At 33.9% G+C, this 24,963-nt stretch overlaps 2 protein-coding genes across 4 annotated transcripts; one reads left to right on the top strand and one right to left on the bottom strand.

Annotated features, from left to right (window-relative positions):
- Positions 1 to 1,019: 1,019 nt before the first annotated feature.
- LOC123307248 (protein UBASH3A homolog) lies at positions 1,020 to 16,832 on the top strand. 3 transcript variants are annotated; one of them, XM_044889480.1, is made up of 4 exons: positions 1,020 to 1,174; positions 2,569 to 2,806; positions 3,320 to 3,634; positions 16,201 to 16,832. In XM_044889480.1, the coding sequence occupies exons 2-4, from the start codon at positions 2,702 to 2,704 to the stop codon at positions 16,687 to 16,689; spliced, it is 909 nt and encodes a 302-aa protein (XP_044745415.1). In that variant the 5' UTR covers positions 1,020 to 1,174; positions 2,569 to 2,701; the 3' UTR covers positions 16,690 to 16,832. The 3 variants fall into 3 exon arrangements, with proteins under 3 accessions (XP_044745415.1, XP_044745416.1, XP_044745414.1); XM_044889481.1 differs by lacking the exon at positions 16,201 to 16,832 and adding an exon at positions 6,381 to 6,957 and having other exon boundaries at positions 1,021 to 1,174; XM_044889479.1 differs by lacking the exons at positions 2,569 to 2,806; positions 3,320 to 3,634 and adding exons at positions 11,402 to 11,639; positions 12,153 to 12,467 and having other exon boundaries at positions 1,085 to 1,174.
- Positions 16,790 to 19,885, bottom strand: LOC123307249 (electron transfer flavoprotein subunit beta). Its single transcript, XM_044889482.1, has 5 exons — positions 19,722 to 19,885; positions 19,287 to 19,604; positions 19,129 to 19,209; positions 18,798 to 18,938; positions 16,790 to 17,022 (listed from the first exon to the last, which is right to left on the bottom strand). The coding sequence occupies exons 1-5, from the start codon at positions 19,770 to 19,772 to the stop codon at positions 16,849 to 16,851; spliced, it is 765 nt and encodes a 254-aa protein (XP_044745417.1). The 5' UTR covers positions 19,773 to 19,885; the 3' UTR covers positions 16,790 to 16,848.
- Between the last annotated feature and the right edge of the window lie 5,078 nt (positions 19,886 to 24,963).

Consider the following 24,963-nt stretch of genomic DNA (forward strand, 5'->3'; position numbering starts at 1 on the left):
TATTAGAGTTTATATACCTAGAAAAAATAACAGTCACATATAAATTCCGTTCTTGAAATTACTAAGGAATGTAAAAAGTCAAGAATTAACATCAAAATTTCTGAACTTCCTAGCAAGTATAAGTTAACCTGAAACTTTTGTAATAATCATTTTCGACAGATGTTTTATAGTTCAAAACAAAACATTCGTATCAAAAAACAATATAACGGATGTGTTTGCATAAAAATAAGATTTTAAATAAAACCTACATTGAGCGTTATATTACGATTAAGGGCAATGGTGTCCTGAGATAGTAGAATAACGGCCATTGAGCTTTAGCATCTGAATTAACTTTCTTCACTTATATTCAACGCCAGATTTCATTTTTGATTCCGGTATATTCTGCAGAAATAATTCATGCGGGTAGTTCATATTTAAAAGATTTGCTTCAGTTGAGTTAGTAAAATGGGAAAAAAACAGTCGGAGTCGCCAGCTTTATCACAACATGCAAAAAGTTTGATTTCGACAATTTTGAAGAGATGTTTATAATAACACCCAGAAGACCTATACTTCATGTCTCAGAGCCGCCAAAGTCAGTTGGGGGTTGGGGTAAATTTCCAAGCCTTCTACCCACGATGTCCCAAACATGCTCTATGGGCGAAAAATCGGGGGATCTGGGCGGCAATGGCAAAAAATTCACATGGGTCGCTTCAAAAAAGTTTAAAACTAATTCTGGCATGCCAATGTCCTCCGCAGGCGGCTATTATTAGAATTTCCGTGGGATGTCACAAAAATAACTTAAAGTAACAAAAAATGTGATGATTTTTTCTCCAAATTTTAATCATTTTCACTCCTTGCTATACTTGCTATTTTATCTATGTTTTACCAAAAAAAAAAATAAAATTTAAACAGCTCCTTCTGGGTGTTGCAGTTTCTTTGTCAGTAAGTGTAAGTAGGTATATCAGAAAACGCCCAAATTCCAAGGAAAGAGTAAATACGCCATCTGACATATAGGTTCCCTCGACATAGCATATCCGAATTCAATAAAAGAAATGGAATTGTAGTTTATCTATACATACACATTCGGACCGCATATGGGGTGCTGATTACATGATTTGAATTGTTCAACCGATGTCTTCGTATATCTAGATATAATTTGAACGATTCAAAGTATTTTTGATCGACTTTTCTTAAGGTGGGTGGTGATGGATTTTTCTTTCAAATTATTGTTGTTTGTCTACTGATTTCGTGCCATTTTTTATTATTTACGTCCGTTGAGTATTTTTTTGTTATCTTTGTTGATTTGTTTGTATATCAAAGATGTAGTTTTTAAATCATAGCCAAAAATTTATACTTACGTATGTGTTCATACTGTTGAAGAATTTCAACATGAAGACAATTTTCAGTTTTTCAGAAAGAACTGTTTTTCTTGTTGTATTGAATCAATTATTCGAGATGAAGAAGGTAACTATCTTCTTCATGTTGAAATTTTTCAACAGTATATGAACACATACGTAAGTATAACTTTTTCGCTATGATTAAAAAAATTTTCATTAATGAAAACATTGTTAACTGAAAAATTTAGGAACCTCACATTCTGAATATCTAATCTTTTCAATCCCCGGGATCAAAAATGTTTCAAATGAAAATTGGAATGCAAGGGAAAAAGTATAATCCTATTCAAAAAATGTACTCTACCTTTGAAATAATCCCGAAATCAAACACGAATGTCAGATTAAATATCCGCCATTATGTCCCTCTGAAGACTGAAAAAACATTCATTTGAAACATTTTCAATCCAGACTGTTTCCAAGGAATTACTTTATTTCAAAGGATTTTCTAAAATATTTCTAGTTTTTCGGGAATAGTTTCAAATTCAAGATCCCTTTGGTAGAAATTTCCATTTTCGATTCTGCATTCCATATGTTGTAAAAAGTATTGGTAAAAAGATTTACCAATAAAGTAAATGAATTAAAGAAAATACGAGTTTAACGAAAGAATCAACTCATCGAAATGAATGGAAAAAATTTCCACTAACCCGACATGAATAAATGTCTTCGAAGATTTCTTTTCTTTGCAAGAATGCAAGATTATCCGATAAAGACATAAAACGACAACCGAGCATATTTCTTCTTGCATGAAAATTTTAGAAGGGCCTTTTTTTGAATGAATTTTGTTACGTTTCCCTTCTTGCTTCTTTGTTGATTCTACCACTAAAACCTGAAAACTGACCACTCAATTTCCAAGTTAGCGTCCTTGCGAACCACTCATTGGATTTTGATTTTTTTTTAACTGTAGATTAATTCCTCAGTAACAAATTTTCATTTTTCATTCTGATTCGAAATTGCGCATACACGGGGTGTAGCAATGAGACGGAGGTTATTTCCCGAAATTGGTAACAATTCAAGACACCAAACATTATAAACTGCTGGAGTTCATTAATACCGTATAATTCATTAAACAATGTTTTGAGTATGATACAAAGAAATCCTACATTTATTTTGGTATAAAATCCGATTGTAAAGATTGCGCTAATCTATTGTAATCATTATAATTAATCCATATTTAATATTCACACTCTCGTTCAAGGTTGAATTATCCATTCTTCGATGAGATAGTTAAGAAAAAGTCCACCCAATAATTTAGTGTTTTCGAAGATATATCGCTTATAAAAGAAGTGCAAAAATTCATATCGTGCATAAGTGCGAGGAGTAAAATCAAAATGGATGAAAAGGAAATTGGTCTACGTGGAATGAAGAAGTTCTTGGAAGAACTTGAATTTGCTGCGAATTTGAAAGAGGTAGATCTGATTTCAACGCACAAAGAGGTGAGTATTATGCATTATGATAGAGCTTGATTTTTCATTTTTCTACATAAGTAGCATTCTACATAAAGTAGCAAAAGGCAATAAGCATATACAAGGTGTCCCAGAATGAATATATAAGCCAGCAACGACTGTATGCTAAAGAGCCATTCGTTCTCTGTTCAAAATGAAAAAAACCCATTTGAAACATGTCTTTTTCAATAACAAATTTTGGCACTTTACTTTTCTAGCAAGAACCACAGATTACTGAGGTAGGATTCGATAATGATTGCTTTTTGCACGTTGATAATCATTTTAATATAACAATAGGCTTATTCGCTTACTTGACGGAGTCTGACAAAAAGAATATCAATCTTCAAAATTCCATATCTTGCTCGACAGTTTCATTCAAATTATATGTACCTAATTCGCATTACGATGATAGTTTAGTCAGTTTAGTGTCTGAAAATTCTTGTCTTCTTGTCAGCATGCCGTCAAAACTTCCATTATATCTAATTCGCGTTTTTTTTTTCTCAGATCGAATCTCAACAATCGCAAAACATATTTATAATGCGTCATGCGGAAAGAGTGGATTTAGTTTTTGGAGACTGGGTATCATGTTGTTTCGACGAGAAAGGAGAATATCTTCAGAAAGATTTGAATTTACCTGCCTCTTTACCAAACAGACATCTAGGACCTCAGAGTTATACTCTCGACACGCCCATAACTAATGTTGGAAAATTCCAAGCCAAGTCGATGGGCAAAAATTTCAAAGCAAAAAATATCGCAATTGATCATGTGTACTGCTCTCCAGCCTTCAGATGTTTGCAAACCTGCGATGCTTTTCTGAAGGTATATCATACATTTTCCATTAACCTTTCAATTATCTCTGCATTTGTGGGTCTTAGATTCGTACAAATATTTTAACAGTAGATTCTTGAGGTCAAAAGAAACACTTTTTTATTTTACCATTTTTTCCGAATCGGCTCGGTTTAAAAGATACGGGCTGTTTTGAAAAAAGTGTTATTTTTAGTTCTCATCTCACAAACGGTTTTATCGAATGAAATGACTTCGGATAGTTTTTCATTTATTTGATAAAACTCTTTCGAACACAAGATATCACCCACGTATCCTATAGTTCTTTCATTATGACCATTACACACCATAGAAATACGTAAAATTCAAAGAAACATCCAACTATAAGTTGGATGCTATAGTAATGAAAATTTGAACTTTTTGTATAATAAAAGCATTTATACTCCATTCACTTTTATTTTAGCACTCGGTTGGCCATGGAAATTTGACACATTTCACTCTGTATAGTACGAAACTGTGGGGTTATGACGCTTGTCAAAACATTTTTGGGTTTTAAATCAGCGCTATATTGTCCATTCTACGTAAAAGTCTCAGTATTTTATCACAAAGTCGAATCACTTAAGGGAAATATAATATGAAGTCGAAAATATGTGACGAACATATATACACGTTCATAAAAAATGATTGAAGGCATATTTACAAAATCTAGTTATTTGCATGGAAAATACAAGAGATCAGTTTTTAAATATATTAATTTTTGCCATATGGAAGAAAATTGTATTATTGACACTTGACACATATAATATGTAGTAGATTGAGGAGTGTTAATGTTGGTTATCTTCTTTGGCTAAAGGTTGAAGACATTACATCAGTTGTAGAATTTTAAAAAAATCAACCTGAAGATGAAATGCATTTGATGCAGTGGTAGGGAAGGGGTGTCTCTCGAAGGAATTAACGGATAATTACAAGAATGTTAAATTCTTCAACAAAAATCGTCTTACATCAATGAAAGTCGAAATAATTAAATATGAAATTTCAAGGCAAGAGGAACTTCACCTTTAAACAAAAATTTGAAATTTCACATGAATTAACAATTAACAGGACAACTGGCTCGTATTTAACGGCGTTATGACATTAACGACATTTCATTAGTGCCACCTTACTCCGTTCTAATTACAAAAACTTGAGAAAATTATTTCATGGCCAACCGAGTGCTAAAATAAATATGAATGGAGTACCTATAGCTATTTATTCTGAAAGTAATAGCTTATTATGAAAATTTAAAATGGCTATATCTTTACATCAGTGCCGAATCGGAAAAAATGGTATAGGAAAAAAGGGTTTGTTTTGACCTCAAGAATCTACTGTTAAAATATTTGTACGAGATGTAAGAGTCAAAGCATATGTTATGGGTGAAGGTAGGTGTGAACTTGAGAAACCGGCTAAACTCAACTCCCCCCATTACAGCAAATGAAAAAGTAAATGAGAGCTTTAACCAGGCCTTAGTTTTTTAATTTCTTATAATAATAATGAAACTATCAAACCAATGCATTTTTTGCAAAATTTGACATATGTACTTTCAGTGGCGGCTCGTGCATGGTCATTTGAATGCAAATTTTGTTTGGTGCCCCCCTATTGGTTTTACGAGAAATAGGATGCCTTGAAAATTGATATACCGTCAGCTTTGAAATGAATTTAGGCTATTTACGATCTAGCATGTCTCAAGAATGCTCTTGCCATCTGCTGTATTAATTTGAGTAGTGCAAAAAATTTGATTTTGAGATAGTATAGTATTGCAGAAGTTTATACGAAAAAGTCGGAAAGAAAATATCACGCATAACTACGAAAAATTTTATCATTTTTGTATTGAAAAAAATTAATTCAATTAATAGAAAAAGAAAAGAATACTCTGGAAGCAAAGGTGATGCAATAGGAGATCGAAAGTACTCGGGTCACTTCGGTATCGCCACACGCCACGTCACACTAGCGCGCATTGGCGTAGCTCTCATAAAATTAGGTAATGCCGTGCTACTAAAGCTGCATTCACAATCAATTCGCGGGCCGAAGTGCACTTCGGCACGAAATTAACCATTCGCAATAATCTTGGAACCAAATACTCAAATGAATCAAAAATGTAACTGATCAAAACATAAGCATCAGCATCATCTATAGCCGGCACGAAATTCCTTGCCGAAGTGATAGTTTGCAACTTGCAAGAAATTTTGTCTTGAATTTCATTGTGAATGGTAACGGAGAACGCCATCTGCTAAGCTTCCGTGCCGAAGCGAACTTCGGCCCGTGAATTGATTGTGAATGTAGCTTAAATCGATAAGTAACTCATGAAAGTATCTTGAGCACTTTCAATGACATGGTCATAAGATAAACAACGTTTCCGCATAAAAACTGTTTTGTGAAGGAGCTTTGATTGGTTAATACTCTGTTAATGCTGAAGATTATTTTAAATTAACTTCTTTGAGTTCTCTGTAACTTTGCTAATTGTCTATGCTACGCCACTGCTGAAAAACCGAGTTCTGCCCGTGAGCTTGAACACGGCTTTCTAAGTTCTAAAGGACTATAGAGTCCTTTTGAAGGCCGTCTATAGAAACGGCTGTGGCTTGACACTGCCGCCTTCTGCGCTTCACTTCGACCAGTTTTGTTAAAAAAAGGATCACCTTTTGGCACATCCTGTATATCGCTGTTCAATTTTCATATCGTTTTTGCCCTGTATAGAACCTCTACATAATCTTAAGTATTGCAAATTTAATTAAGGGTAATTTTTCAGGGTATAGGTAAAAAAGGAACGGTGAAAATCCGTATAGAACCCGCTCTGTTTGAATGGGTTTGGATTGGTGACTTTCCAAAACTAATGTCTGCAAATGAGTTAATTGCAGCCGGCTTCAACATAGATACTGAATATAAATCTTTCATGAGTGAACAGGAACTGCGGGATAATGAGGAGAGTATGGAACAGCATTATGAAAGGAGTTACGCTTTTATGAAGAAAATAATTGCAACACATCCAATTGGTAATTGTTTACTTGTGGGGCATGCCACAACATTGGATACGTGTTCAAGAAACCTTTTGAATGGGAAATGGTTAACCACAAATGAGTTACTGACACTGGCTGTTCATATCCCATACTGCAGCTTAGTTCAATTAACTCGCAATAAAGATAATAATTGGAAACTTGTTACCCCTCCTTGTCCATCAATGTCTTATGGTAATAACAAGCAGTTCAAATGGAAAGTTTTGCTGGATAAATATTGAGTGAAATGTTCATAGTAGAAATTAATACTTCAATAATTCCTGTTTGCATTAGTTAGAATCAATAAATGGGTAGTGAAATCGTTTGAAAAAATTAAGAGTATGTAAATAATCTTTATATTCGTATATAAAATATCTCAAGTATTTTCAACAACTTTTATATTATGCAACATGTCCTTTTTCTTTCAATTTTGTTATCAATGTATCTACATCAGGTATAATCGCTCCGGCCTGTCGAACTGGTGGATCTTCAACTGAAACAACCTGAATCCTGGGGGTTGTGTCCACACCCAAGTCCTTAGGTGTCACCTTAGTAAGAGGTTTCTTTTTAGCTTTCTGAAAAAATTACATCCATAAAAATTTTGCCCCGAACGTTGGGAGTAAATCAAGATTTGTTCAAATCTACATTGCGGCCGAATGAAACGAAATAGTGGTGGGGGGATCACTCTATTCGGTAGACAACACGGCAACAGCGGAAGTAGTATGTCTTGCTGCTACGCTTCGGAGTTCGGTTCGAATAAAAGTTAACAGCGATTATGTATATCGTTATTAAAGACATTGGGACGAGTATCATTGCTCTTCGTCGAAGTATTATCGAACCGTTCTTTAAAAATTCATTGTTAATTTTCATTGGCGTTGAATTATTATCAATAGGTAGTTAGAATGTTACAATCGAATTCACATAACTTTTTTGGTCGCGAATGCAGCAATTGCAGATCTGAAATTATGTATGACATTGAGTATACGGAGGGTTTAAAACTCAATTGTTATAATTAACTGCGGAAGGAACTTTTCGAAATAAAAAGTTAATGCAATCCTTGTCATTTTTGAAGGGGATTTTGAGCATTTCGTCGAATAAATCCTTTTTACTCAGTTTATAGTTGTTTTTTCTCAATTTTGAAGATTAATTACCGAAACTTGATTCAAGTGTGTTAATTATTATCAATTTTAAGTCAATTAATGTCATGAAGTATTAGTATTTATGAAAAAAATTCCGAGTATTTTCTGAATCAGCTGATAAAACAGAGCAATATTTTTTGAATCCGAACTTCTTGGCTCTATACACGATCATAATAGAAGGAAATTGATTATATGGAGAGCCATAACTATGATATCTTGCCTTCTCCATTATATATAGGGTGATTCATAACTATTGGGACATAGGCTAAGGGCAGATTGTTTGGACCAAAATATGGCGATAGGACCAAATATACCATTTATGAATGCTCTTATTTGAACACCAAAATATTCTCCGTTTCTCGATATAAACAAACAAAGTGCATCAACTTTTTATTTACAAAAATTGACACCAGGGGGCGTATCACTGGTTTGCAATTCCCAATATTGTAGTTCTTTCTCTAGCATTAATTCGTATTCATCGTCATATTCAGTGCTCCTCAAATCTCCAAACCATTGAGAGCGAGCCTACGAAATTCATCTTGTAAGCTTAACCTTGACGTTGAGGTTATCATTAGATCTGATGTTGAAGAAAGTCGATCATTGCAACAGTTTAGTTCAGCTCAATATGTTTTTGATGAAATTAGAGAAGAAATCGAGAAAATAATACCGAAATTTGCATCCAAACACCAGAAAACATTATCTCAGACAACATCGACACTCCAATCCGTTTAAAAAACAATCTCATAACTCGACCGCAACGACACCTACCGAGCTTGATTGTGAATATAAACAATTCAGGGCCCCACCTATACCAAACCACAAAATTTCATGTGATCCCATGTGTCTCTATTATTCTTGAAATCACTTCTGTAATATGAAAATGAAAAAGTTTCAGGATGGACTTAAGAGACAGCGATAGACATTTTATACGTGCAACTCCGATAAGCACGTAGTTTAGGAGATAACAATTTTTTTTAAATTGAATTTTCTCCTCATATTTCAACAACTTGGATGAATTTTTTCTACACAGCTGAGAGAGAGACTTTAGGTGGCTGTGACTTCTGCATCAATTCCAATTAAAAAAAATTTCAAATCATGGTGTAACACCCGAGTAATTTTATGGTGGTGTCGATCTCAGATTTTACTAACCGTTTTTTCTTGTATGCAGTTAAGAAAAAAAATCTATTGTACAAGTCTCAATCTTAGCAAACTTAGCAATGATTTGAAAGCTATAATTAAAAAAAATATATTATTGGATGAAAATAAAACTGAATAACTTTAAGGTTAGATTAGGACAGTAAAAAACAATTTCTTATGTGAGAATTTCATTTGTATGTATTGAATAAATTAATGAACAATAATGTTACTCAAATGTCATATGTCGAATATGTCCAAGACTTGTAGCTTAAAGCTACATTCACAATCAATTCACGGGCCGAAGTGCACTTCGGCACGGAAGCTTAGCAGATGGCGTTCTCCGTTACCATTCACAATGAAATTCAAGACAAAATTTCTTGCAAGTTGCAAACTATCACTTCGGCAAGAAATTTCGTGCCGGCTATGGATGATGCTGATGCTTATGTTTTGATCAGTTACATTTTTGATTCATTAGAGTATTTGGTTCCAAGATTATTGCGAATGCTAAATTTCGTGCCGAAGTGCACTTCGGCCCGCGAATTGATTGTGAATGCAGCTTTAAGTCTTAGACGCCGATCTTGAACTTCATTTGTGCCCCTTCGACGTCCGGTGCCTACTCTAGATTGTCTATGGCCTACTCTTCTTAGATTTTGGGCATTATCAAATCACGCTTGACAACATCTCATAACAGTAGTTTAGATTTCTGTTCGTACGGTTAGCGATTTCTCGAAATGACAACGGCTCCTTCCGTAGACCAATATTTCGACCTCTTTCAAATTCCGCGTATACGTTCTCTAGGCATTTTAACAACAGCTAAACATCAGGTAAACAGGAAATACGCCATCCAACATAGGTTCCCTCGGCATATCCGAATTCAATAAAAGAAATGGAATTGTAGTTTATCTATACATACACATTCGTACCGCACATGGGATGCTAATTACATCATTTGAATTGTTCAACCGATGTCTTCGTATATCTAGATATAATTTGAACGATTCAAAATATTTTTGATCGACTTTTCTTAAGATGGGTGGTGATGGATTTTTCTTTCAAATTATTGTTGTTTGTCTACTGATTTCGTGCCATTTTTCATTATTTACGTCCGTTGAATGTTTTTTTGTTATTTTTGCTGATTTGTTCGTATATCAATGATGTAGTTTTTGAATCATAGTGAAATAATTATACTTACCTATGTGTTCATATACTGTTAAAAAATTTCAACGTCAAGAACAAAAGAATCCTATACATCTCGAATAATTGCTTCAGTACAACAAGAAAAACAGTTCTTTCTAAAAAACTGAAAATGAAAACATTGTTAAATGAAAAATTTGGGAACCTTTCATTCAATATCTAATTGATACAAGGAGGGCAATTTCGAAAGACCTCTGAAATAACTCCTTGAGAATCTCAGGGATCAAAAATGTTTCAAATGAAAATTGGAATGCAATATTCTGCAAGGGAAAAAGTATATTATTCCTATTCAAAAAATGTACTCTACCTTGAAATAACCCCGAAATCAAACTCCAATGTCATATTAAATATCTGCGTTTATGTCCCTCTGAAAACTGAAAAACATTCATTTGAAACATTTTTAATCCAGACTCTTTATAAGGAGTTATTTTGTTCGGAGGATCTTTTAAAATATTTCTAGTTTTCTCGAATACTTTCAAACTCAAGATCCCTTTGGTAGAAATTTCCATTTTCGATTCTGCATTCCATATGTTGTTTTTCCGCCCACAAAAACATAGTTGAATGTCTGAATTTTGCATGAGACAACGTGGATTGTAGATTATACGGCACTGCCTCATCTTTCTTTGTTCCGATAGAGCTACAGTGAAATCATTGGAGGCATTTATTTATTTATTTTTTGTACATTTAAGATACAAACAGTAAAAAGATTTACCAACAAAGTGTACACTATGAATTAAAGAAAATTTGGGTTTACCGAAAGAATCAACTCATCGAAATAAATGGAAAAAATTCTTCGAAGATTTTTGAACTTTGCAAGATATTATAAAACCACAACCGAGCAAATTTCTTCTTGCATGAAAATTTAAGAAGGGTCGTTTTTTGAATGAATTTTGTTACGTTTCCCTTCTTGTCTCTTTGTTGATTCTACCACTAAAAACCTGAAAACTGACCACTCAATTTCCAAGTTAGCGTCCTTGCGAACCACTCATTGGGCTTTGATATTTTTTTAATTGTAGAGTAATTCCTCAGTAACAAATTTTCATTTTTCATTCTGATTCGAAATTGCGCATACACGGGGTGTAGCAATGAGACGGAGGTTATTTCCCGAAATTGGTAACAATTCAAGACACCAAACATTATAAACTGCTGGAGTTCATTAATACCGTATAATTCATTAAACAATGTTTTGAGTATGATACAAAGAAATCCTACATTTATTTTGGTATAAAATCCGATTGTAAAGATTGCTCTAATCTATTGTAATCATTATAATTATTCCATATTTAATATTCCCACTCTCGTTCAAGGCTGAATTATCCATTCTTCGATGAGATAGGTAAGAAAAAGTCCACCCAATAATTTAGTTTATTCGAAGATATATCGCTTATAAAAGAGGTGCAAAAATTCATATCGTGCATAAGTGCGAGGAGTAAAATTAAAATGGATGAAAAGGAAATTGGTCTACGTGGAATGAAGAAGTTCTTGGACGAACTTGAATTTGCTGCGAATTTGAAAGAGGTAGATCTGATTTCAACGCACAAAGAAGTGAGTATTATGCATTATGATAGAGCTTGATTTTTCATTTTTCTACATAAGTAGCAAAAGGCAAAAAGCATACATAAGGTGTCCCAGAATGAATATATAAGCCAGCAACGACTCTATATATGCTATAGAGCCATTGTGTTCTCTGTTAAAAATGAAAAAAAAAACCATTTGAAACATGTCTTTTTCAATAACAAATTTTAGCACTTTACGTTTCTAGCAAGAACCACAGATTACTGAGGTAGGATTCAATAATAATTGCTTTTTGCACGTTGATACTCATTTTAATATAACAATAGGCTTACTTGACGGAATCTGGCATAACATAAGCCAAGGGATCACGATTAGACACTGAGAATATCAGTCTTCAAAATTCCATAGCTTGCTCGACAAGTTCATTCAAATTATATGTACCTAATTCGCATTACGGTGATAGTTTAGTGTCTGAAAATTCTTGTCTTCTTGTCAGCATGCCGTCAAAACTTCCGATATCTAATTCGCGTTTTTTTTCCTCAGATCGAATCTCAACAATCGCAAAACATCTTTATAATGCGTCATGGTGAAAGAGTGGATTTCGTTTTTGGAGACTGGGTATCATGTTGTTTCGACGAGAAAGGAGAATATCTTCAGAAAGATTTGAATTTACCTGCCTCTTTACCAAACAGACATCTAGGACCTCAGAGTTATACTCTCGACACGCCCATAACTAATGTTGGAAAATTCCAAGCCAAGTCGATGGGCAAAAATTTCAAAGCAAAAAATATCGCAATTGATCATGTCTACTGCTCTCCAGCCTTCAGATGTTTGCAAACCTGCGATGCTTTTCTGAAGGTATACATACTTTTTCCATTAATTGTTCAATTAGCTCTGCATTCGCAAATATTTCAACAGTAGATTCTTGAGGTCAAAAGAAACACTTTTTTATTTTACCATTTTTTCCGAATCGGCTCGGTTTAACAGATACAGGGTGTTTTGAAAAACCATAAAAAAATGTTATTTTTAGTTCTTATGTCACAAACGGTTTCATCGAATGACATGACTTTCGGAATATGGTTTTTCATTTATTTGATGAAACTTTTTCGAAGACAAGATATCACTCTTCTAGTTTTCTCATTATGACCATTACGCACCAAAAAAATACCTAAAATTCAAAGAGACAACTCTTGAAACTAAGTTGGACGCTATAGTAATGAATATTTGAACGTTTTGTAAAATAAAAGCATTCTTCATATTTTCTCGTATAATGCGCCGTTTTCGAATAATTTGATGTTCAAAAATAAAAAAATATCTGAGCAATTCGAAAAATTGGGTACTTTGACCGAATGAACTCTTTTTAAAAGATCCACGGATGTGTAGTGTCACAGATTTAGCTAGTTATTCTGAAAGTAATTTTGTTTTTTCAGGGGGGTACAGCTCATTATGAAAATTTAAAATGGCTATATCTTTTTATCAGGGCTGAATCGGAAAAATCGTATAGGAAAAAAGTTTTTTTTTACCACAAGAATCTACTGTTAAAATATTTGTACGAGTCAATGACTTACCATGCATATGTTAAGGCTGAAGGTAGGTGTGAACCTTAACTTGAGAATTTGGCTGAACTCAAGTGTAAACCAACCCCTCCCCCCAATTGCAGCAAATGAAAAAGTAAACGAGAGCTTTGACCAGGCCTTAGAGCATCAAATATCCGGCAATTAAAAAAAATTATAAAAAATAGTTATTATATCGGGTGTCCCAAGGTGAGTGGCCTATTAGATTATTATGGAAACTGTTGATGGTAAAGATATTGAATTATGTGGATCGATATTTGGCCATGCAAGGTACATTTTTGAAATAATTTCACACTTCCAGTGTTGCCGGATGTACGACAATTTCGCAACAACTTTGTTATTTTAAATGGGACATCCGGTATTTCCATTTTTTTTATGATACTCCATAAAATATAAATCTATTCACCCTGACTTTCTCATACCTATCTTTAACAGTTTTTGAGTTATTGATGATTTTTCGAAATTTTAGATCAAATTGGCGTGTTACGAAAATGACTCTATAGTTCGCTCAATATTTGAGATTTAAGTCAGAAATTTAGCAAGTCATTAGATATTGATCTGATTAATGTCACTGCTTTTGAATTATAGTTGTCAGTTATACAGGATGGACCAAAAATCTAATAAACGCATATAACTCGGAATCCAGTTGAGGTAGGTATAGATGAGACGTGAATAGAAAAATTGTGTGTTGTACTGATTCCAAAATTTGAAAAATATATTAGGTGTCTAATTTGAAAAAACAGACTTTTTAACGATTTTGTAACTTGGCAAATGATGATTTTTTTTTGTCCATCCTGTATAACTGACAACTATAATTCGAAATCAGTGACATAGATCAGATCAATATCTAATGACTTGCTAAATTTCTGACTTGAATCTCAAATATCGAGCGAACTAGAGTCATTTTCGTAACACACCAATTTGATCTGAAATTTCGAAAAATAATTAATAACTCAAACACCGTTAAAGATAGGTATGAAAAAGTGAGAGTGAATAGATTTAATATTTCATGGAGTATCATAAAAAAATGGAAATACCGGATGTCCCATTTAAAATAACAAAGTTGTTGCAATATTGTCGTACATCCGGCAACATTGGAAATGTGAAATTATTTTAAAAATGTACCTTACATGGCCAAATATCGATCGACAAAATTTGAAATCTTCACCATCAATAGTTTCCATAATAATCTAATAGGCCACTCACCTTGGGACACCCGATATACAGGGAGTTCTATAATCTCTATGACAAACTTTGACAGATGATAGCTATGATTATTCTGAACATTTTTTTTTTCCTATGAACATATATCCGATTCATTTCTGTTTAGAAGATACAAGCATTTGAAAAATCATATTTTTATGTTCAAATCATAATAATTAATGGAAATTTTGAGGCTAAATTGTTCAAAATGTCCACCTTCGGGCCCTTCGGCTTGAATGCAATCTTCACATTGACGAACTTAAGATGCCATTACTCGGTGGATCAGATTTGGGTCGTTTCGTATTTTGTTTGTTGCATCTTGAATTCTATCAAATATGTAATTGTTGATGAGATTAAATTTCAACATGATAAACAAGCTGCTTTCTTACGTCCCTATAAATAAAAATCTAAGGGATTTAAATCAGGCGAACGCGATGGCCATTGTATTGGTCGTCCTTGACCTATTCATTTATTCAGCCAACTGACTAATGGTCTACCTCTACGTGGTAGTGCATCATCGTGCTGATACCACATATTTCAAACAATGTTGAGCTCTAAGTAATCAATGAAGTCAAAAAGGTTGTGCTTCAAAAAAATTTTTTATACAAATCTGTATTCAAACGATCATTTACTGGCATCAAATCGTTTTTTAAAATCCCACCCCAAACGCTTACACGCTGCTGAAATCGTTTTTATCTAATGGTAGGTATATGGATTCTGCAGTGCCCATACATGTTCATTTATGGTTATTGTTGAAACCATCCTTAATGAAACAAGTGTCAAATGAGTAATTAAAAAACCGAGATTTTCTGTCGGTCTACTGTCAAAACATGAAAAAAAATCTTCAAATGCTTGTTACTCCTGAACGAAAATGAATCGGACCTACGTTCATAGGAAAAAATAATGTTCAAAAGAAGCACACCTACCTTCTGTCAAAGTTTGTCATAGAGCTTGTAGAACATCCTGTATAGTAATTATAAGAATAATGAAACTATCAAAACAATGCATTTTTTGTATAAATTTAACATGTGTATTTTCAGTGGCGGCTCGTGCATGATTATTTAAATGCAAATTTTGTTTGGTGCTTCTTGACTTCAGTCAATTGATTCTACGAGAAATAGGATGTCTTGAAAACTGAATTATCGTCAGGTGTAAAACGAATTTAGGCTTTTATATATTTACGATCTAGCATGTCTCAAGAATGCCCTTGCCATCTGCTGTATTAATCTGAGTTGTGCGAAAAAGTAGATTTTGAGATAGTATTGCAGAAGTTCACTTCGGTATCACCACGCCACACTAGCGCGCATTGGCGTAGTTCTCATAAAATTAAGTAGTGCCGTGCTACTCTGATAAATCGATAAGTTACTCATGAAAGTATCTTAAGCACTTCCAATGACATAGTCATAAGATAAACAACGTTTTCACACAAAAACTGTTTTGTGAAGGAGCTTTGAATGGTTAATACCCAATGCTGAAGGTTATTTTAAATTAACTTATTTGAGTTCTCTGCAACTTTGCTCATTGTCTATGCTACGCCAATGCTAACGAACCGAGTTCTGCCCGTGAGCTTGACCACAGTCTTCTAAAGGACTCTACAGGGACCCTTTCTCTATAGGACTCAATTGACGGCTGTGGTTTGACATTGCCGCCTTCTGCGCTTTATTTCGATCAGTTGTTAAAAAATGATCACCTTTTGACACATCCTGTATATCGCCGTTTAATTTTCATATCGTTTTCGCCCTGTACTCTGTACAGAACCTCTCTACATAATACCTTCTGATTACTGTAGATTTAATTAAAGGTAATTGTTTTAGGGTATAGGTAGAAAAGAAACGGTGAAAATCCGTATAGAACCCGCTCTGTTTGAATGGGTCCACTGGATTGGCGACTTTCCAAAACTAATGTCTGCAAATGAGTTAATTGCAGCCGGCTTCAACATAGATACTGAATATAAATCTTTCATGAGTGAACAGGAACTGCGGGATAATGAGGAGAGTATGGAACAACATTATGAAAGGAGTTACGCTTTTATGAAGAAAATAATTGCAACACATCCAAGTGGTAATTGTTTGCTTGTGGGGCATGCCACAACGTTGGATACGTGTTCAAGAAACCTTTTGAATGGGAAATGGTTAACCACAAATGAGTTACTGACACTGGCTGGTCATATCTCATACTGCAGCTTAGTTCAATTAACTCGCAATAAAGATAATAATTGGAAACTTGTTACCCCTCCTTGTCCATCAATGTCTTATGGTAATAACAAGCAGTTCAAATGGAAAGTTTTGCTGGATAAATATTGAGTGAAATGTTCATAGTAGAAATTAATACTTCAATAATTCCTGTTTGCATTAGTTAGAATCAATAAATGGGTAGTGAAATCGTTTGAAAAAATTGAGAGTATGTAAATAATCTTTATATTCGTATATAAAATATCTCAAGTATTTTCAACAACTTTTATATTATGCAACATGTCCTTTTTCTTTCAATTTTGTTATCAATGTATCTACATCAGGTATAATCGCTCCGGCCTGTCGAACTGGTGGATCTTCAACTGAAACAACCTGAATCCTGGGGGTTGTGTCCACACCCAAGTCCTTAGGTGTCACCTTAGTAAGAGGTTTCTTTTTAGCTTTCTGAAAAAATTACATCCATAAAAATTTTGCCCCGAACGTTGGGAGTAAATCAAGATTTGTTCAAATCTGCGGTACGGGCGAATGAAACGAAATAGTGGTGGGGGGATCACTCTATTCGGTAGACAACACGGCAGCGGCGGAAGGAGTATGTCACAGAACACACCCATGACTTACTTTATGGAGTATGTGACTTCCGCATCAATTCCAATTGAAAAAAAATTTCAAATCATGATGTAACACCCGAGTAATTTTATGGTGGTGTCGATCTCAGATTTTATTAACCGTTTTTTCTTGTATGCAGTTAAGAAAAAAAATCTATTGTACAAGTCTCAATCTAAGCAAACTTATGATTTGAAAGCTATAAGAAAAAAAAAATATTATTGGATGAAAATAAAACTGAATAACTTTAAGGTTAGATTAGATTAGATTAGGACAGTAAAAAACAATTTCTTATGTGAGAATTTCATTTGTAGGTATTGAATAAATGAATGAACAATAATGTTACTCAAATGTCAAATGTTGAATATGTTTTGAGTGAATATTATGATATCCCAAATAGTTTGCTAAGATAGAAACTTGTATCAATGGATTTTCTATCTCCTACTCCCACTGCATTCAAGGAAAAATCAGCAATAAAATCATAGAAATGACACAAAACCTATTCGGCTTTTTTGATCAGCTGACTTTGACAGGATCCCTGAGGGGCACACCAGTGTTGGTTGGGTTCATGTTATAGTGATTTCAAGTGGTATTTATTAATCCTCATCAGTTTTCTGAGTAAATGTCCTTCAGTGAATATTATTTATTTTATTTAATGGTGATATGAAAGTGATGATGATGTATTTTTTATGAAATATCGTTGAAACGTCACATTTTAAAATAACCATTTCAACTGTTTCCCAAAAAAAATTATTTTAAGTACTTAAAAATGAAAAATAAGAATGGGTATTCAAAATTTAAAGCGTTTCGTTTCTATTGCACAAGTTGGCAACATCGACTGAAATATGCCTTGATAATAAAGGCCAACAAATTCATTACCTTGATGAGAGACAAAGATGGTCTATGTCTATGAAGTCTGCGACAAACGAGGAAGGTCGTAAAATTTTATGGAATTTTTATGGCCGGTTGCAGTTGAAGCTCGCCAGTAAGTACGCGCCTGTAGATCAATAGCTGTTATTTTATAAACAAGCTGATCGGACATTGTTGTTTTTATTGTCTAGTAGGCGCTGCTGCCAAATCGTAAACTCCGCACAAAGAGATTTAAATTTTAAAACCCCATATTTGAAGGATGATTTTGAATAGTTTTCGCGGTGAATTTGAAAAAATCATGAATGAAACTCATAATTATTCAGTTTGAACTTGCATATGCAGTGGTAACCCAAATGGAGGAGAATTCCTAATTTGAAGTTTTGCATAAAATAAATGTCATAAATGAGTTATTTGCCCCTCAAGTGACTATAGATAACCAACAAATGACGTCATTCGGAAATGCCTAATTGATTATAGTATGGTTCTGATTAACTTTACGTGATCTAGGAAAATTCGGTGGAGCTGTCAAAATATGTGGAGAAAATTCTATTTTCAAAAATTAATATCTCGTGAAGTACCAGTTTGTCAGAGTAGAGACTGGTACCAACAGATTTAATATGGAAAACTGCATGTTTGAATAATTACGAACAGAATCAATTACTGTCATAAAAGTTCTGCCTAGTTTCATAATTGCAAATATTTTGAAACCATGGACAACTAGTGAAAATGAGTTGAACACTGCTCACCATAATATTTGGTAATGTTGCATATCTTGGTTCATTCAGACGCAAATCAGCACTTATCACAGCAGGAAGTTTGCATTTGATATTTTCTAATCCACCATCAATTTCTCTTTTCACCACAATATGATTATCACTCTTCTCAATCTGAAAAAGAATTCATTCAAAATATGATGGTCGAATTATTAATTATACGGATATGACTACCTATATGTTGACATGACACATATACATAGGAAAAAGCATTTATATTTAGAAGATTGGTATAAATGTTCCAAATGTTACAATGCTCAATAATATTTCAAGAAGTTTCATCTCATCTAAAATGGAAAATTACCTTAGAAGCAAAAGTTGCTTGAGGCCAATCAAGAAATCCAGCTGTCATCTGGGCAGTTTGATTGCAGTCATCATCAATTGCCTTGAAAGAAAAGTTTTTTATCAGAGCACGATCCTAATTTACAAAAATTTCAGTCGAACAAATACAAAAATATTCACCTGTTTACCAACAATGACAAGGTCTGCCTTTTCGTTTTGGGCTATCTTAGCAAGAATCTTTGATACATGAATAGGTTGCAAAGTTTCATAGTCCTTGGCTGAAACTTCAACATGAATTGCCTTATCTGCACCCATTGCAAGAGCAGTACGAAGAACATCTTGAGCTTGTTGTGGTCCGCAAGAAACAGCAATCACTTCATTAGCTACTTTCTGTTCTTTCAACCGAATAGCTTCTTCTACAGCTATCTCATCAAATGGGTTCATGGAATGTTTGACACCATCGGTTACAACACCAGTTTTGTCAGGCTTCACACGAATCTTCAAATATGTAATTGCAATTAGACTAAGTTTGAATTTGAAAATCGATAGGAATAAAATATAAATTCACAGAAATTGGAGATAAAGTGGTATAAATTTAAATCAGGATGAATTTACCTTTACAGCGTAATCAATTACTCTCTTTACACCGACTAAAACACGAGCCATATTTTTGAGAATATTGGGTTACTCTAAATTGTTCTAGAATTGTACTTTGGAACTAAATCAACAGAAACTTCAACCTGTTGGACCTTCGCTCTTCAATCTTCAATCAAACTCAAAGCAGGCCAACCTAGCTTTCGTATCAGATTAGACGTCAAAAACTGTCAAAAGTGACTTTATTTTAACCTCAAATGGATAAACACCAGAGATATCTATATCTATATCTCTGATAAACACCGAAAATTGAAAAGCCTCGACGCCAGATCTAAAGTTATATCCTGTCTTCTCCCTTCTCCGAGGCTAATAACATTTTTTCATCAACTTCACATCTTTTTATGAAAGTTCTGTATTGACAAAATTTATTCAATCGCCCCGGGTTCCAATCTATTGCTTAGTGACGAACAGCCGGATGAAAAGTGTTCGAGGACGAAAAGTGTCAGCGGACGAAAAGTACTTGCCTTCAAAAATAGCCGACTTTTCGTTCAGAAATTAGTACGTGAAATGTAATTTTTTATTCGGGTCGACGAAAAAATATTTTATTGAAGTCCTTTGTTTAAACGCAGTATACATGTGTAATCAACTACATAATTACATGTAGGTATATTTTCGAGAACGAAGGAAGGGGAGGGCTAAATGAAAAAATTAAAAATCTAAACTATGAATGAATTTATTGTTCTTTGAAGTAAATCGACCTTGTGTACAAATTAAGAATTTAACCATCAAAATTCAGCATTCTTCCAAGGCGCTACTGCGTGTTTAACTATTACAATGGCATCTTCAGGTGGGTGAAGGTAAACTGAAATACATATTTGGTACTGAACAGAAAAAACCATGTCTTAGAATTGAATTGTAGATATATCTACAGCAATCGTTTGATTGATTATTTTTGAACATATAGGTTTGACAGGAGAAATTCATAAGAAATTTTTGGAAAATACTTTGTCTGGTGTTTGTTAGGAAACATTCCAATGGAAACATTGTTAGAATTACAATTATCGAGAATCTAACTTTGGAATTTTTTTTAAATATTGATCTTGGATTATTCTGAGCCCATACGTGAAAATTACAATTATTTGTTTTCTAAATTTGAGGAAAATTTCAAGGTAGGCAGTCGTAAAGGGTGACGAATCTGCAAAATTCGATTAAATGAAGTTTCACTTATAAGCATGTTAATACACTGCGCAAAAATATTAACGCACATTATGGAAATCTCAAATTTATTCTACAACTGAAGGTGTTCTCAATGATAATTATTGAATTATGCCTGCATATGTTATCCACTTTCAACGGTTTTCTTCAATACAGATGTTTTTTCCCAGCAGGAATAAAAAAAGCTGATATTATCAGATTTTGAATGTATTGGCTCCATTCTAAAATCAGTTGTTCTCGATCAATTCTAGTGATCAATAGTTTTTCTTTCGTTTGATTTTCTACACTCGATCGCTATGCAACGCGGAACACGCAATTTGACCCAAGAGAAATGTGCCCAAGCGGTAGTTTTGCGAGAAGATGGGTGGACATACACAAGAATTGCAGAAAGGTTTGGAGTTTCCCATACAAGTGTGTCCAGAATGTTGCAGCGATTCAGGGAGACAGGTATGAATGTCCGAAGACCAGGACAGGGTAGACCACGGGTAACAAAACTGCCATTCAAGAACGTTACTTGAGAGTTTCTTCGTTGAGACAACGGTTTGCAACCGCTCGCCTCCTTCAAATTCAGCTTGAGCAAACTCATGAGGCATGAGGTGCAAATAAGCACTCAGACAATAAGAAGAGAGAATATGATTTAAGGCCTCGTGTCGCGGCAAGAGGCCCAGCTCTTACCCCAGCCCATAGAAGGGCGCATTTGGATTTTGCGAGAGAGCATATCCATTGGGAAGAGGCCGATTGGGAAAGAGTTCTCTTCACAGATGAGTCTAGATATTGCCTCTACCATTGTGATCGACGATCCCTTGTATACAGACGTCCACATGAAAGATATGCTCAGTGCAATTTCCTGAATACTACTGGTTTCGGGGGAGGATCGATTATGGTATGGAGTGGAATATCTTTGACTGCTCGCACAGACCTAGTGGTCGTTGATAATGGAGCTATGAATGCTGATAAGTATATAAGGAACATTCTTTAAGAGCATGTAAGTGCCATTTGCCCCATACATTGGTGAAAATTTCATTTTTATGGACGATAATGCCAGACCCCATCGTGCGCGCATCGTTCAGGAGTACCTTGAAGAGGTACTCCTGAATGGAATGGAATGGCCAGCAAGAAGTACAGATCTCAATCCGATTGAGCAGGTTTGGGACAACCTTAATAGAAGGCTGAGAAGTTCAGAAAATCATCCAGCTACTGTTAATGACTTAGGAATCCAACTCGGAGAAATCTGGGAAGGATTAGATCAGAACATATTTTAAGATCACTCATTTTGAGTATGAACCGTCGTTGCCGAGCTGTAATTAACGCAAGGGGTGGAAATACCAAGTATTAAATCACTTATCAGCATTTCAGTATTTTGAAAATTGTCCATTTCTCTTCTTTCACATAAGATTCGGTGAAATCCTGAATTTTTCTTCCATTTAATGTGTCTTCTTTCGTTCAAAACCTTCCCGAGAGAACATAAAAAATAAGTTATAAATTCAATGTTGAGTTTACTTTCATTAAAATTGAGATTTTTAGAATGTGCGTTAATTTTTTTGCGCAGTGTATATTCACAAAAATGAGAAAAAAATTTTTGAGAGGTGATTCCTTGGTGAAAATTAAAGGAGGTTTTCATGTTTAATAAGGCTCTCAGGCCTTTCCTCGAAAAGTTGTCAAAAATGGGAAAGAGAAATTATCGATATTTTTTCTCGAAAGTGATGAGGAATTGAAGAAATGGCATTTTGTGGGCATGTTCCACCAATGAGAAGGCTACAATAAAAATCAAAGAGACCAAACATAGGTACTAGATTTTTTATATTCCATTGGGAAACTATTGTGTTTACCCCAGATTTCAGAGTAATTTAATCTGTAATCTGTGGTTTTTACTAGTTAATACATAATACAGGGGTCAAAAGAGATTTGCAATGAATCGTTCTTTTCAACACACAACACATATTTTTATATTGGGAAATTTTCGTTAATATATAGAATTTTGGTAGAAAATGGAATGGGGTTGCATATTTCACCCCTTTAAAACATAAAATATCACATAAAATTGGAAAAATATTCATAAGTAGCCTTTTCATTGGCAGAAAATGCCTACCAAATGCAATTCCTTCCAATAAAATAATAATATTTTTTAACACATTTTTGAAAGCGTGTAACTTTACAAGAATAGGCCTAGTAGCTTCAGTTCACATGAAAGACCCTCCTTGTATAAGGAATAAGAGCCCCTAAAAACTCTAGCACTTATTTGGAATATTCTGTATACAGGGTGTCCCGTAAAGACCACGTCAAACGAAAACGGAAAGTAGATCAGAATGTGCTCTACCTGATGTGAAAAAATCGTTCATATGAAAGTCTCACAGTTTTCGAGATATTTGATGTTTTATGAAAATGTTGAATTTTTTCACTTAAAATGCTTTCTCTCTTGCGGAAGCTACAATTAAATACTTTTCGAATCAGTTTTTTTTCCGTAAATTTGTTGAATGATTACCTCAATTCATGCAATGAAAAATACCACAAAATATTATACAGGGATTCTGAAAAAAAAATTAAAATTTATGTTCTGAAGGAAGTGTTTTTTTGTGCTGAATTCTATCTGACGTGGTATAAAAAAAGACACTAGACCTTTTCTGCATATGACGTTGAAAAGTTGCCCATTTTGTGAGGATTCCGAAAAGGTAAAATACAGGTGATAACCTTCGTCACGAAAAAAGATATTTGAATGTTTATCGAGAATGGAGCATTTCTGTGAAAAACTGATTTTGTCACCTTTTCCACAAATTCTTTCATTTTGCAGATTCTGCTGTAACATATTGAATAATTCTCTTGAAAAATGTCAGTTAGTCCTTAAATTACTTATAAAATGAAATTATTCATTAATTGCAATGATATAATGTAATAACGCACAGGACCTTCAACATCAACAAATCTATTGTGAAGAAACGTTATAAAAATATCAATAATAAAAATTCAGGATTCTTATTAGAGCAAATGCTCAAAATGACCAACCCCTTCGCTAATACATGCCCATCATCTATTGAGAAATGCCTTTTTCAAACCATTCAAACTTCTTCCCGCTATTTTGGCTGCTGAAATACGAATGCGGTGTGCTTCATCTCTTATAGGATTCGAATAAATTTCCTTTTTTTAAAAAACCCCAGTAAAAAAATCCAGAGGATTTAAGTCTGGTGAATCATTATCATTGAATCCCATCACATCATATCGATGTTCGAGAGTTCTTTAGGCAAAGAAAAAGAAATAAAAAAACTCAGTCAGTGAATTAGCATCTTAATAACATTTTATTGATTTGTTGATTGATTATTTTCAGCAGGAAGTGCAAAATGAAAGTATTTATGGAAAAGGTGAAAAAATCAGTTTTTCATAGAAATGTTCCATTTTCGATAAACATTCAAATATCTTTTTTCGTGAAGAAGGTTTTCACCTGTATTTTACCATTTCGGAATCCTCACAAAATGGGCAACTTTTCAACGTAATATGCAGAAAAGGTCTAGTGTCTTTTTTTTATACCACGTCAGATAGAATTCAGCACAAAAAAACATTTCCTTCAGAACATGAATTTCAATTTTTTTTTTCAGAATCCCTGTATAATATTTTGTGGTATTTTTCATTGCATGAATTTGAGTAATCATTCAACAAAATTTACGGAAAAAAAACTGATTCGAAAAGTATTTAATTGTAGCTTCTGCAAGAGAGAAAGCAGTTTAATTGAAAAAATTCAACATTTTCATAAAACATCAAATATCTCGAAAACTGTGAGACTTTCATATGAACGATTTTTTCACATCAGGTAGAGCACATTCTGATCTACTTTCCGTTTGCGTTTGACGTGGTCTTTACGGGACACCCTGTATATACAAGAGAGAAGGGAGATATCGAAGATATATAGAAAATGAAAATAATCTTTCTCGATTTTGGAGTAATTTTTTCAATGTGAAACAATAAGAAGTTGATTGGCGAATTTTTTCTTCTGCCATTGTTGCGTACTACTAATACGTCGATCGAACAAAAACATGATAAAAATGGTTCAAATTCGTTG

The sequence above is a fragment of the Coccinella septempunctata genome, chromosome 2 (assembly GCF_907165205.1).
Source record: "Coccinella septempunctata chromosome 2, icCocSept1.1, whole genome shotgun sequence".
NCBI classification, from domain to species: Eukaryota; Metazoa; Arthropoda; class Insecta; order Coleoptera; family Coccinellidae; genus Coccinella; species Coccinella septempunctata.